The sequence below is a fragment of the Dromiciops gliroides genome, chromosome 1, assembly GCF_019393635.1.
Source record: "Dromiciops gliroides isolate mDroGli1 chromosome 1, mDroGli1.pri, whole genome shotgun sequence".
NCBI classification, from domain to species: domain Eukaryota; kingdom Metazoa; phylum Chordata; class Mammalia; order Microbiotheria; family Microbiotheriidae; genus Dromiciops; species Dromiciops gliroides.
Window position 1 is genome coordinate 582,046,299 of NC_057861.1, and position 14,680 is coordinate 582,060,978.

At 39.1% G+C, this 14,680-nt stretch overlaps 1 protein-coding gene and 1 non-coding gene across 2 annotated transcripts in view; one reads left to right on the forward strand and one right to left on the reverse strand.

Moving 5' to 3' along the window:
* SMC2 (structural maintenance of chromosomes 2) overlaps window positions 1-10,009 on the reverse strand; it is a 48,867-nt gene extending 38,858 nt beyond the window's left edge. Inside the window, exons 1-5 of the mRNA XM_043979657.1 lie at window positions 9,446-10,009; window positions 8,070-8,271; window positions 6,282-6,431; window positions 5,314-5,436; window positions 1,945-1,983 (exon numbers count right to left, since the gene is read on the reverse strand). Coding sequence (XP_043835592.1) covers window positions 1,945-1,983; window positions 5,314-5,436; window positions 6,282-6,431; window positions 8,070-8,237 — 480 coding nt within the window. The 5' untranslated portion in view covers window positions 8,238-8,271; window positions 9,446-10,009. The remainder of the gene's footprint in view (window positions 1-1,944; window positions 1,984-5,313; window positions 5,437-6,281; window positions 6,432-8,069; window positions 8,272-9,445) is intronic.
* Window positions 10,010-13,348: 3,339 nt separating this feature from the next.
* On the forward strand, window positions 13,349-13,457 carry LOC122737511. Its single transcript, XR_006354345.1, has one exon. It is a non-coding gene; the product is annotated as a U6 spliceosomal RNA (small nuclear RNA).
* The last annotated feature ends 1,223 nt before the right edge of the window (window positions 13,458-14,680 follow it).

A 14,680-nucleotide genomic window follows, 5' to 3' on the forward strand; every position in this document is an offset into this window, starting at 1 on the left:
TTTAATTTAATGTAATCAAAATGATCCATTTTGAATTCCATAATATCCTCTATTTAGGCATAAATTCTCCTCTCCATAGATCTGAGAGGTAAACTATTCCTTCCTCTCCTAATTTGCCTATATTACCCTTTATGTCTAAATCACATACCCATTTTGACCTTATTTTGGTATACAGTTATAAGATGTTAGTCTATGTCTAGTTTCTGCTATATTATCTTCCAGCTTTCCTAGCAGTTTTTATCAAATGGTAAGTTCTTATCCCAGAAGCTAGAGTCTTTAGGTTTATCAAACAATAGATTACCATAGTTACTTACTATTGTGCCTCCTGTGCCTAACCTATTCCACTGATCCACCACTCTATTTCTTAGCTAGTACTACCAAGTAGTTTTGATAACTGCCACTTTATAGTATAGCTTTAGATTTGGTATGGCTAGCCCACCTTCCTTACACAGACTTTTCAATGAGAGTAGCTTGGTAATAAAGTTAGAGTAGAATGGGTGGTAAGCCTTTTCAGAACAACTTGGCTATATTTATAGAAAAAGAAGATCAAAGATTATCCCTTTGCTGCTAAAATTATATATTGGGAGCACTGTGATAAGCTAAGTAGAGTATTGGGCTTAATATCAAGAATCGAAACTTAAAAGAGTGGGGCATTTGAAGAGAAAGGAAGATGCTGACGATAAACAGCCTTGCTTTGGGTTTGGAATTTAACCCTTCCCTAATAGGTATACATTTAATTAATAAACATTTTTATTAGTCTTGGGTTCCAATTTTCATCCCTCCTTCCCTCCTCCCCACCCCCTTCCCTGAGGTGGCAAAAAAAAAAACATGGGTTATACATGTATTATCATGTAAAGTATTACTATATTTGTTATTTTGTACAATAAAATTTGATTAATGAACCTGAAAAAGGCTTTGTGTGAGTCTCAACTAAGCCACATTCATTGCCTAGAGCAGTGGTGTCAAACTCAAAAAACAACAGATGCCTACAGCTGCATACTGACAGAAAACCACAAATTAAACAATGCTGTATTTTATTTTATTTATTTTCTTAAGCATTTCCCAATGACATTTTAATCTGATTCCCAGAGTACAGGACCACTGGGATGCAACCTGTCTAGAACATGCTTATAAATGTATATCTATGAACAGGTAGTTTTCAGACAAAGAAATCAAAGCTCTCTATAATCATATGAAAAAATATTATGGTAGTATTTCTAAAATATTAGATATGGCAAGGTTAAAATGTAATAATTATAATATTACTACAAAATGAACACATCAACCCCTTTAATCCCTGACTCCTGAGGTACAGGTATTATTTCAGAGAACAAGGTAGTCTTCAGCTGAAAGATAGAAGCAATTCACCCACTTGCTAAACCATGAAAATAAGAAAGGGAATAAAGGAAAAGAATAAGCAGTTCTCTAGCTCCTCCAATGTGCCAGACACTATGCTAAGCACTTTACAAGTATTATCTCATTTGATCTTTACAACAATCTGACAAGTACTGTTATTATTTCCATTTTACAGTTGAGGAAACTGAGACAGAAGTTGTAACTTGCCCAGGGTCACAAAATTGAGGACAGATTTAAAGTCAGGTCTTTCTGATTCCAGGCTCAGTGCTCTACCCACTGTGCCACTAAATGCCTGAACTACATTCAAACAAAACTGTATTATCATTCTGTTTATTTTATTAGTTATTCAAGGGGAAAAGTAGTAACTGAAGCTCTCAATTTAGAAGTACAACTGCAAACATTCTTTTATGTAGTCAAAATTATCTTACCATATGCAATGGAACCAAATACTGTAAAGAAAAACCAGTTACCTACAGATCATTCAAAATGATCTAATATGATATTTACCAAAACATAAACCTGGCACTAATAAAGGTAAGGTATAATTAATGTCATTATCCACTGTTATAGTTTATATCATGCCCTTACCTCGGGAGGCTTCATATTCAACACTTTGGTAATTCGGCCCTAAAAATAAAATGGAAAAATATGTTTAAAGCATACCATGACAGAAAAACAATGCGTTTCAAATGGAAGAAGTCATTATATATATATTTTTTTGGTTTACTAGCTACCTCAACTCTCAGAAATAAGTTTTTTGGGAAGTCCTTTCCATCACCTCCAGGAAGATAAGGATTTATTTTTATTAAACTTTAAGACAAAAAGTAATGGTCTCCTGGTATTTTTAAAAATCAGTATTGACTTTTACTAGAATTACAGAAAATTTTTCATTGAAAGAGATATTGGGTTTTTTTTCTAAAGAAGGTAGTTTTAGAAAGCACAGGATTTGAAGGGAAAAAACCTGGCTTTAAATCTAGGCTCTTTCACTACGTACACTACTACTACCTGTGTAATGTTAGACAAGATTTGACTTCTCTGGACCTCGGTTTCCCCCTCTATAAAATAAAACCATCAGAATAGATGATGTGTAAGGTCCCTTCTAGTTCTAAAATCATATGATATGGGGCAGCTAGATGGTACAGTGGATAAAGTACCGGCCCTGGATTCAGGAGGACCTGAGTTCAAATCCAGCCTCAGACGCTTGACACATACTAGCTGTGTCACCCTGGGCAAGTCACTTAACCCTCATTGTCCCACAAAAATAAAATAAAATCATATGATGCTATGAACTCATCATCATTTTGAAGACCAGGAAATTGAGATTTTTTTGGATTGTAAACTCCTGCTGAGCACAATGCCTTACATATCAGAAACATTTTAATGTCTATTGAATTAAGATCATAGGGTTTAGACCCAGATGAGACTCTAAAAATTATTTAGTCTAAATTTTTTATTTTACATATGAGGATATGGAAGCCTAAGTCTAAGATCACAAAGCTATTAATTTAAGTAGCAAGATATGAACATAGGAGCCATCTCCAAATAAGTTTTTCAGATCAGTTCCTGATGCCTACTAACAGCCTGAAGGATTGGAACACGGTACAGGTATATTTTGATGAGAGGAAGCTGGATCACAGATTTCCAGAGTTAAGAAGGGATATAAAACATGATCTGGTCCAACTTGTACCAAGCGATAATCCTTGGGACAACCTCTGTGACAATCACCTAGGCTCCAGGGAAGGGAAACTCTCCTGGACCCGCCCATTTCATGTTCTGATATATCAGTTTGGAAGATCTTCCTAACATCAAGCTGAAATCTGTCTCTGCAACTTCTCTTGGTTCCTACTTCTGTCTTCTGAAACCAAGCAGAACAAGTTTAATCCCTTTTTCCACTGAAGAGTCTTTCAGAGACTTGAAGACCGCTATCATGTTCCCCCTAAGTCTTCTCCTCTCCAGATGAAAAATATCTAGCTCCTTCAGCTAATCCTCTTATCACATGGTCTTCTATGGATCCTCTCCAGACTGTTAACATCCTTTGTGAAATGTGGAATCCAGAACAGAACACAATAGTCTAGATGTGGTCTGACTAAGATAGGATCCTAAGCTATCATTTCCTTCCAGAAATCACATCTCCCTTAATGTATGTAGCCTCAAACAATCATGTTAGCTTTCTACCCAAACATTACAAGAATGTCATACTTATTGACAACCAAGAGAGGCCAACCTAATCCAGCACCACAAAATTTAGAGTCGATAAGTAACCATAGATATTTAATATAGCCATGGTATAGAAATAAAATGGCCAATAAAAGGTCACGATTCAAAACAAAAATCACCTTTAAAGTATGAAGTATTTAAAATGACATGCCAAGAAAAAAAAAAAGGAGAGTTTTGGAACATGCTGAATAATTTACATATCATATTTTTAAAATAAGCTGTACATAATAGTCATAATTTTACATATAATCCTTTTTCTGTTTTTTATCTTTAAAAATATTCATATTAAGGGGGCAGCTAGGTGGCGCAGTGGATAAAGCACTGGCCCTGGATTCAGGAGTACCTGAGTTCAAATCCGACCTCAGATACTTGACACTTACTAGCTGTGTGACCCTGAGCAAGTCACTTAAACCCCATTGCTCCGCAAAAAAAACAAAACAAAACCAAAAAAAAAAAAAAGTTCATATTTGTTGGTATCTGTAAAATTCAGAATAAAAAAACTTAAGTTTTTTTTTAAGTTTACATGAACCTTGCCCTAGCACTATCTTCAGAGACAAGCTAAAAGATTGCTTTACAGGCAAAACTGCTTTGTATTAGTAATTCCTTTAGTAAGGAAGGTAACAACTATATTCTAGTGATGAATTTAAGTCAGTTTCCAAAATAATTACTGTAACAGACATGTTCTTCTGTTAGGCATATACCCAAAGGAAGTCAAAGACAAACAAAAAGATACCAACTACACCACAATATTCAGAGTAGTATTTTTTGTAGAAGAAATGGAAACAAAGTAGATGACTTATCAACAGAAGATTAGCTAAACAAGGTGTGATATATGAAAACAATTGAACATGATGAATTTGAGAATTATGGAAAAGCTTATGTGAACTGATGCAAAGTGAAGTAATCAAAACCAGGAAAACAATATATATGTCTACAATAACATAAATAGAAAGACTAGAAACCGAATACCGTAAAATTTAAATGAACAAAGTTGGCTCCAAAGAAGAGATACAAGAAAGCATTTCCCCATTCTGTGCAAAGGTGTAGGACTTTGGTTATAGAATACTGCAAACGTCAAACTTTTTTGTGATGTTAAGTTTGGTTCAACTGGTTTCTTTTATTTACTCTGTTATTACTTATAAAGGATGCCTCTCAGGGGAGATGGAAGATACAACGGAAAATATAGGTATGTAAAAAAATTATATTTATATGTATGTGTAAATATACATATGTATATATGTCTGCATTGATAATTATTTTTCATATGTATAATTCTTTCTAGAAAAATACCCACCTAAATAGATAATTAAGAAAAAATGCAAATTAACATGTAAGAAATAGTTTGGACACTCAATATTATCAGCAATATCTCAGTTAAATAAGATATTAGCAAGGAATATTTTTATTCCTCAGGAAACATCTAAATGTGTCAGGCAACCTCAAAAATTCAATCATTCTATCTGGTGGTAGATAGGAGGCTATAACACTTACCAACAAAAGAAGCCATTTCCATCTGGAAGCACTTACAAAGTAAAGAATTACATTATATCCCAAATGAAAATTTATTAACTGGGCGAAGAAACATACTTCACCAAAAAAATAGGGGGAAAAACTGGGTGATAAGGCAAAATGAGTATTAATGTTGAAGACACAGAAGGAAAGCCAATACCACATTATGAATTAATTAATGATAATCCATATATCACATTAATGTAAAGCAAATATAAAAACCATAGATACCTGCATAATGAGAAAGTGAGGGTTGTTAACATTAAGTCCAACAGAACAGAAGAGATCTTGAACTCTGGTGTTATTTGCATTTACACCATTGATTAAGTATCTATTTCGGCCACCAATAACCACCTGAAAATAAAACGGAAGCATAATCAAGTAGGGTATTACAAACTGGAATCAGACTTTTCAGAACTACTAGGAAGTTTAGAAATCATCTAGTTCAACACTTCAATTTTGTTGATAAGTAAACCAATGCCGAAAGAAGTGATTTACCCAAGGTCATGAAGCTAAATAACAAAGCAATAACTAAAACCAAAGTCCCCTGATGCCCAAGCCAGTACCCCAGTCTGAGGCAAACATTTGTACCTACAAGACAGAAAAATCTCAGTGCAGACTATGTCTGTCCACACATAGCTTATGGGCAAGAGGGCCAAGCACAGAGAAAGATGGCCAGGCAGCACAGCTTAACGGAAGGAAGAGACTGGAAGACAGGAAGTCTGGAACAGATGACCTCTAACATTTCTTCCAGCTCTAAAAGTCTATAATTCAAAAATTCTAAGTCTATTAAGTTTATATTTTGTCCCCAGTCTTCTCTTTCTTCAAACTGTTCCTTCATCCTTAGATTCCTTCTCATCCTCCTGAACACTCCCTGTATCCCCTCCAGTGCCCAACTCTTTTCCTCCCTTAAGCTGGCCAGGGCCCTCTTGCTATCTTCAATATAACCTAATCACAAAGGAAAGATACCAGATATTTATACTTGACCAAGTTATACCTGAGATGACTTGACTGAATTATATTTTAATTGAAACTTCTTCACAATAAATTACTACAATTCAAGCATTTGATCTTATTAACTGATATTATGTAACAAAAGGGTTTGCTCGATACACATAACAATATTACTCTTGAATTCTGCATTTCTGAGGAAGTCATAAACGTTCTTAGATATCGAGAGAAACATGGTAAAGACTCACCTGTCTTGTAACTGTAATTTCATCATGGGCCTCAAATCCCAAAGGGCTCTGTTTTTTGTCAGAATTATCAAAAGTGATTGACACCGTAGCTTTAGTAACCCCAGCCTGCCCATTTTTATATACTAAATCTTGTAAATTAGAGGCACGAACCTAAAGTGAAAGGTAAAAAATTAAAAGCACAAAGATCTCATTATATCGATGGAAAAAAGTCAGATTTCAATTCCAATAAGAAAACCTACCTACATACTGTGAATTAACTATAAATACCAATATCGATAATTAGCAAGAGAAGTTATTTTATTCACCTTTTCAACAGTTCATATAATATTATACACAAAAGAATAATAAGGGTATCAACTTGTCTCAGGACGATTTCTACATAAATAGTTCTACCCATCCAAGAAAGATGAAAGATGAAAAACATTAATAGTAATAATCAATAAGCATTTATTGTGTCTACTATATTCCAGACACTAAGCTAAGTGATAGGGATATAAAGACAAAAAATAAAAGTCACTACCCTCAAGCAGAGCAAGATGTACATAATAAATATATATAAAATACAAGATAAATATTAAGGGAGTGAGGAAATACCAGAAGCTATGGGATCAGAAATGGTTTGCACAGAAGGAAATGCTTTAGCAGAGTTTTGAAGCAAAGTTTTGAAGGATGTGAGATGAGAGTGCAATCCAAAAATAAAGAACAACCAGTGCAAAGACGGAGGGGCAGAAGATGAGCTATCATATGTGAGGAAAAGCAAGGCCAGTATGGTTGGACCAGAACACAAGAAGTAAATAGAGTGATGTCTAATAAGGTTGAAAAGGTAGGTTGGAAAAATGTTTTGAAGGGTTTTAAAAGTGAAAGGCAGGGGGGAGCTAGGTGGCGCAGTGGATAGAGCACAGGTCCTGGATTCAGGAGGACCTGAGTTCAAATCTGGCCTCAGACAATTGACACTTACTAGCTGTGTGACCCTGGGCAAGTCACTTAACCCTCACTGCCCCACCCAAAAAAAAAAAAGTGAAAGGCAGGCCATATATTTGATCCCAGAAGCAATAAGAAGCTACTGGAGGTAATAATGAGCAGGGGAATGATATGTTCAGTCTTGCACTTAAGGAAGATCATTATTCTAGCTGTGTGGGAGATGGATTAGAGAGAGTAAAAACTTGAGGCTTGGAGACCAATTGGGAGGGTAATACAGTAATAAGAGCTGACATATATATTGCTTTAAAGTTTTCAAAGCATTTCACATGCATAATATCATTTGATCCTCATAAGAGCTCAAAAACAGGTTCTGATATCTCTTTTACAGGGTGAGGAAATTGAGCATGAGAACTTAAGGATCTTGTCTAAGATCACACAATGACTGATACAAAGTTAGAACCCCTATCTTCCTGACTCCAAGTATAATGCTATACACTGAACTGAATTACTTCAACCAAGCTCAGAAGCAGTCAAACCTCCTCTCAAAGACAACATTTTAAAGAAAAAATAATCAAGTGTAATATAAAAATATAAAAAAGGGGGCAGCTAGGTGGCGCAGTGGATAGAGCACAGGCCCTGGAGTCAGGAGGACCTGAGTTCAAATCCGGCCTCAGACACTTAACACTTACTAGCTGTGTGACACTGGGCAAGTCACTTAACCCCAATTGCCTCACTAAAAAAAAAAAATATATATATATATATATATATATATATAAAAAAAGAGGTAAAGACAGCAAAAGCATGCCATGCAACAATCCAAATTTGACTGTCCCCCAAGTGATAACCATACCACTACTTCTATTTTACCTGAGATAAATTGGAGATACCCAGCAAGAAGCAGATGGAATCCAGTATGTTAGATTTACCACTACCATTTAAGCCTGTGATGGCATTAAATAGGGGATCAAAGCCATTGACTTCTGTTCTTTGGGCATAAGATTTAAATCCCTCAAGAATAATGGACTTGATGTGCATTTTCACTACTGTCTTGAAAGAGGGCAGTGAACTTCTGGAAGAGAACAAATGGGTCACAAATCAGTTCTGTAGATCAGAAACAGCAAAGCCATTAAATGAAAGCAAAGAAGCAAGATTCTAAAACCAGGAATGTTGCTGTCACCACACAGTCCAAACACCAAACAATCTAAAGGACTGACATCAAACTCTACAATTCTGTGGGATAAATTTATTCTACGATGCTGATTATTTTCCTATGTGCTCCCTTGGCGGTATGTGACAGTCTTATACAATTCAGTGACCTCCCCAGGCTCACAAAGGCAGGAAAAAAGAGACAGAATTAGAAATCAAGTTTAGACTTCAAATCTAGTGCTCCCTCCAAAATGTCATTTTATTCAAGAAAAAATTACTTCAAAAAACCACAGGGACTAGGTGAGACAGAAGGTCTTGCCTCTGCCACCCATGACAAAGTTACTTCTCTTCTTCCTCTCTGAGTCTCCGTTTCCTCATCTGTGAAAACTATAGAGATTGGACTAAGGTCCAAGGCACTAGACAATCTCTATGGTCCCTTCCCAGCTCAGACAATGAGTCTAAGTCTCTGTCTCCTCAGCAAGGTAGGGAAGATTTCCTTTAAAATAAAATAAACACACACAGAGCTCAACTTTTGCCACCTTCTGAATAGATACTTGACATCTGCACCTACCATCATTCACATCTACATCTACCAAAATCTACTCATTCTCCCTCTCAACGTGCACTTATTAAACGTCTACTATATACCAGCAAGCACTGTTCTGAGTACCTGTCATCCAAACCTATACACATTCTCTATCCCTGAATCTCCACATCTGCATCTACAAATACACCCACGCTCCTACTGTAAATGTCCCTGACACCTACACCCCACGCATACACTCTCTCCTTCACCTCCTATGTCGACACACAACATCCACACACTCTAAGCCAGTGTCCCTGATATTTACATATGCACTCCTTGCCCCACCCCCTGTGATCGATTACACACACACACACACACACACACACACACACACACACACACACACTGCAAGCTCTCTCCTTCTACATCCCTGACATCCAGCCGTACATACTCTCTGCCCACTGTAGTAAGTTTCTGGACATCTACACCACCCATCCGCGCACACACAACACACGCCATCCTCGCCTCCAGTTCTGCCAGACCAGGCCTCCCCTCCCTGGGCCACCGGTACCTGGCAGAGTGTGGTGGGCAGGGCTGGAAGGAGAAAACCGGTCCCGTAATAAACGGTCTGACTCAGGAGAACCAAAAGCGCCCCGAGAAGGGCGGCCAAATCCACAGATTCCCGCCAGCCTTGAAGGCCGCACTTTCCGTTTCTTTTGAATTTTGGCGCTGGCCGAGGACCCCTGGCGAAGGACCGACTCTTCTCAGAGGCGCCCAAACCTGCGCCTGAACATCGGCATCATATTTTCTGGCAACTCGGACGGTACGAAAACAGAGAGGGGGAAGGTTAGAAATTGGAATGCTCGCATTGGCCCTGGATTCAGGAGGACCTGAATTCAAATTCGACCTCAGACACTTGACACTTACTAGCTGTGACCCTGGGCAAATCACTTAACCCCAATTGCCTTACCAAAAAAAATAAATAAATAAATTGGAATGCTCCTAGAAGGTGGAAACTCTGGAGAGAAGTAACCTAAATAGAGAGCGTTGCCGGCATTTGGAAACAGGCGCGCCATCGGTCAGACCCGGTTCTTTGCGTCAGGACTGCCTCTTCCCTCATGTTCACTCTTCCTCTTCTTTTCCGTCCTCTAGCCCCGCCCTCTTAGCACACTGAAACTCTAGTCCCGCCCTCCACTCGCCCCGCCTCCTCGTGGTCAGTTCTTCCTCTAGCCACGCCCCCTTACATCACCATTCCCACTCTAGCTCCGCCTCGCCCTTTCTCTCCTGCTTCCTCAGATTCATTTCTACCCTGTCCCCACCCTCTCCTCCTCTCGTCCCGCCCCCATGCCCCTCCTCTCCTCTAGGTCGCCCCTTACATCACCATTCCACTCTAGCTCCACCGTTATCCTTCTTCTCCCCACCCTCTCAGGTCCATTTCCAGGCCCTTCCCTTTTCTACAAGATTTCCCCTTTTTCTCGCCTGCTTGTGGCAAAATGCTTTAGAGCAGAGTTAGAACAAGGGGATTTAATCCCCTTTTCTGATCAATCTGAAATTGGCTTTAGTACCTAAACCTTAAAACTTCCATTTCTCTGACCCCCGTCCCTCCCACCGACCCGGCGCCTTTGTAAAGATTGTAGTTAATTCTAACCTTGCTTTCTTCAGTTCACATTTTTCTTAAGTGATGACTCATTTGATTATAGCCAGAATAATAATCATAGTAGGTGGCAATATAGTTTGCAAAGAGCTTTACAAATATCTCACTTTATCCTCCTACAATCTTGGGATATAGGTGCTATTATTATCTCCAATTTATGGATGAGGAAACTGGACAAAGGTTGTGTGACTTTCCCAGGACCACATTTTTGTTGTTGTTCAGTCGTTTTAATCGTGTCCTACTCTTCTTGACCCCATCTGGGGTTTTCTTGGCAAAGATACTAGAGGGGTTTGACATTTCCTTCTCCAGTTCATTTTATAGGTTCACACATACACACTGCTGAGGGAAAACTCTGAGAAGATTTTGGGGAAAAGGAAAGAGCTATTTCCAGCTCTGCCATGCTCTTACGGGAATCTGGAGTAAATTCAATAAAGTTAGACTGAGGTACATACTCTGAGCAAGGTCAGTTTATTAACAGTGATGAATGACTGTTCACAAAGCCGGTCAGACTGGCCACCTCAGCCAGCAACCCCAGTGAGAAGGGGGTACCTTCTTTATTAACACACCAGAAAGAAGGGAGGTCTTGGTAACTGTGGAACATTACAATTGGCTATACTAAGAAAAGTAGGCTGGCATGCAGGTGAGGTTATCACACTGACAATTAAAAAATGTTCATTGTTTTATGGGACTCATCTGCCTTTTGTAATCTTTGCTAAGGGAATGAGAACTACCAGACTTGCTATCCCCTTGGAGGAGATAAAATCTCCACTAATTGCACAAGAACAGGCAAGGACAGATGGCATCTTTTGGGGGATGCCACCAGGTTAACTTGTTGGGGCTTAGAGAAAACAAGCTGATATCCCAGGGTCTAATGGTATCAACAACAACAATAACAACCTTTCTTTTAATTTTACCTTTAAACTAATTCAGAAGGGAAGCTAAATTCCCAAGCTTAACTCAAGGTCATAAAAAGGTAACTTTAGGCCGATACTAACTCAATTATAAAAATTAACACAGCATAAAATGAATTACATTGTATAATCAGTACAGTAGAAATTAGAAGTAATATTAATATTTTTGATTTGGGGGAATGTGCCCTGAGTCAGCCCACATGACACAAAGCCCAAACTTCTCCTTCCCTGAATGGGTCACAGAGTCAAACTCTTCCCTACCTGGGTGGTCCCTCTTGAGGGGCTCTTATTAGGATAACAGGCATGTAAACCTTTATCCCATCTTTACCACTATCAAGTTTAATTACTTGGATGTGGAACAAAATTCTCAAGGTCTGTTTCCACTGCCTTCTGTCTATCACAGTCCCAGGAAAGAATAAAGGAGTATTGATTCCAGTGTTGAGGCAGGTTTTATTAAGTATAGGAAACACTGGGGGGAGGGGAGGTCTGCAGACCCCCAAATATGCTGTGTCCAGTGCAAATGCACTGACCACATTCACCTAGTTATTACCAATAGCCTCCACTTGGGACTAACTACTTAAAGGGTTGATATGTGAAAAGATAATGTAGATATATGGGGAAAAGAATCACCTACTCCAGGAAGAATCAAAAACTTCCCCCTGTTGGGTCACATAGGTGACTAGAGGCATCCTGGAATCTCTGGGGGATAGCCTTGCCTTCACATTTGTGTTCTTTGCTATACTTAGCCAGCCACACCTCTACCTAGAGATTGGGGATTTCTGCATCTCAGTGATTCTACCAGGTACTCAGAAGGCCTTCTCTGTCTCAGGTAGCCAAGTGGAGGCACACCAAACATGCCAGCTTATCTGCAAGGTATGAAAATCAAATGCCCAGGACCTAGACTCAAGAAAAAGAAAAAAAACAGAGAATACTGTAACCGTATCAGCTCTACCTACTCCTTCCTTTTACAAATGAGAACACCAAGACCTAGAAAAGGGAAATTAATTGCCCAAGGTCTGACATGTAATTGCAGAGGATTTAGAGGCCAGATTTAAGTAAAATTGCTGAAAAGGGGAGGCAAACCTGAGGGCATAGCTCAGGAGCATAACTTACCCTATCCTGATGGAAACATTCAAATCTCTCCTCTTTCACTTACTATCTGAACAAAAGTCTCTTCATCTCTCCGGAAATCAGTTTCCTCAAGTGTAAAAGGAGGGAATCTGATTACAGCACCATTAAGGTCATTTTTAGCTCTGTGTCTATTTTCCTTTGATTGTTAGCAGATGACAATTATTCTCTTTGAAGCCAAGGAGTTTTTCCTTTGGTTCCTCTCAGACCTATCTGGAGGTAGAGGCTGAATTCCTGGTCCACTAGGCAAGATAACACTTCCTCTTTGGTCAGCTAAACCCTTCCCTGTACCCACTGCTACTCCTGAGAGGTTGGAAGGAGTGTGTGTCTTTCTAGACCCAGGCATGGGATGGAGGGTAGGAAGGAACCCAATACCTAACACCAAAAGTGAAAAACAGTATAACATCTTCCCTCCTCATCCCACCCTTAGAGGAAAAGAAAAGCTGAGGATGGTTGTGGTTTTCTGGGCTCACACAGAATCAACAAAGCAAGTGAGAGGATTTTATAAGACTCAGTTTACCTGTGTCATCATGTCCAAGTATAGTCCTTAAAAGTCCTTAAAATTGTTGAGAAAAAGGTAACACTGTCTCTTTTAAAAAGGGGGGAGGTGGGGACAGCTAAGTGGTGCAGTGGATAGAGCACCGGCCCTGGATTCAGGAGGACCCGAGTTCAAATCCGGCCTCAGACATTTGACACTTACTAGACCCTGGGCAAGTCACTTAACCCCCATAGACCCGCAAATAAATAAATAAATAAATAAATAAAAATAGAAAGGGGGGAGGTGCTCACTTCGGCAGCACATATACTAAAAAATTGGAACAATACAGAGAAGATTAGCATGGCCCCTGCGCAAGGATGACACGCAAATTCATGAAGCATTCCATATTAAAAAAATAAAAAGGGGGTGAGAGGAGGCAGCTAGGTGGTGCAGTGGATAAAGCACCAGCCCTGGATTCAGGAGTACCTGAGTTCAAATCCAGCCTCAGACACTTGACACTAGCTGTGTGACCCTGGGCAAGTCACTTAACCCTCACTGCCCCACTTAAAAAAAAAAAACTGGGGACTTATAGGTAGATGCCATATAGTGGATAATGGATAATCCAAGTACTAAACGAAGTCAGGAAGTTCCTGAGTGGGAATTTTGCCTCAGATCCTTTCTAGCCATGTAACTCTGGATATGTCACTTGAACTTTCTCTTATTTCAGTTTCCTCATCTGTAAAATGGGAATGATAATAGTACCTACCTCACAGGGTTGTGATGAAGTTCAAATGAGATAAGGCATGTGAAGTACTTTGCTAACTTTAAAGCACTCTCTAAATGCCAGCTATAATACATATACTACCAGACAGCTAATGCCTTGATTGGTTTGGCTGAACTGCTTTCTCTGCCCCCCCCTCCTTTTTTTTTTTTTCAGGGCATTAAAGGTTAAATGACTTGCCCAGGGTCACACAGCTAGTAAGTGTCAAGTGTCTGAGGCTGGACTTGAACTTAGGTCCTCCTGAATTCAGGGCCAGTATTTTATCCACTGCACCACCTAGCTGCCCCTTCTCCCCCCTTTTTAAAAAAATTTTTTGTGCTCAACCTGTGGTAGATAGAGCCTTCCAAGCTCATGTTGGTCTGAACAGCCACAGTGGACCACACTTTACCTTGACCCCGACATAGTGATAGTGATACTCTTCAAGAAAGAAGAATAACGGGCAGCTAGGTAGATAGAGCACCAGCCCTGGAGTCAGGAGGACCTGAGATCAAATCCAGCCCTAGATACTTGACACTTACTAGCTGTGTGATCCTGGGCAAGTCACTTAACCCCAATTGCTTCACACACAAAAAAAGAAAGAAGGATAACACCCCAATATTTTATTTACGAAGGATGGTTCAATGAGTAGGAGAGGAGGAAAAGATGTTTTCAGATATGAAAGTGCTATAAAAATATAGAAATGTAAAAATACAGAAATAGAAATATATTTTTTAAAATAAAAAAATATGATTCTTAAAAAGTCAGCTCAGACCATCAGCTAGTTGGAAGTCAGTGCTTAAAAAGGTTGTGGGGCCCATCACTGTGTGGGGGCCTTCGCTCTGTTCTATGGCCATAGACCACACAGGCTTTTCACA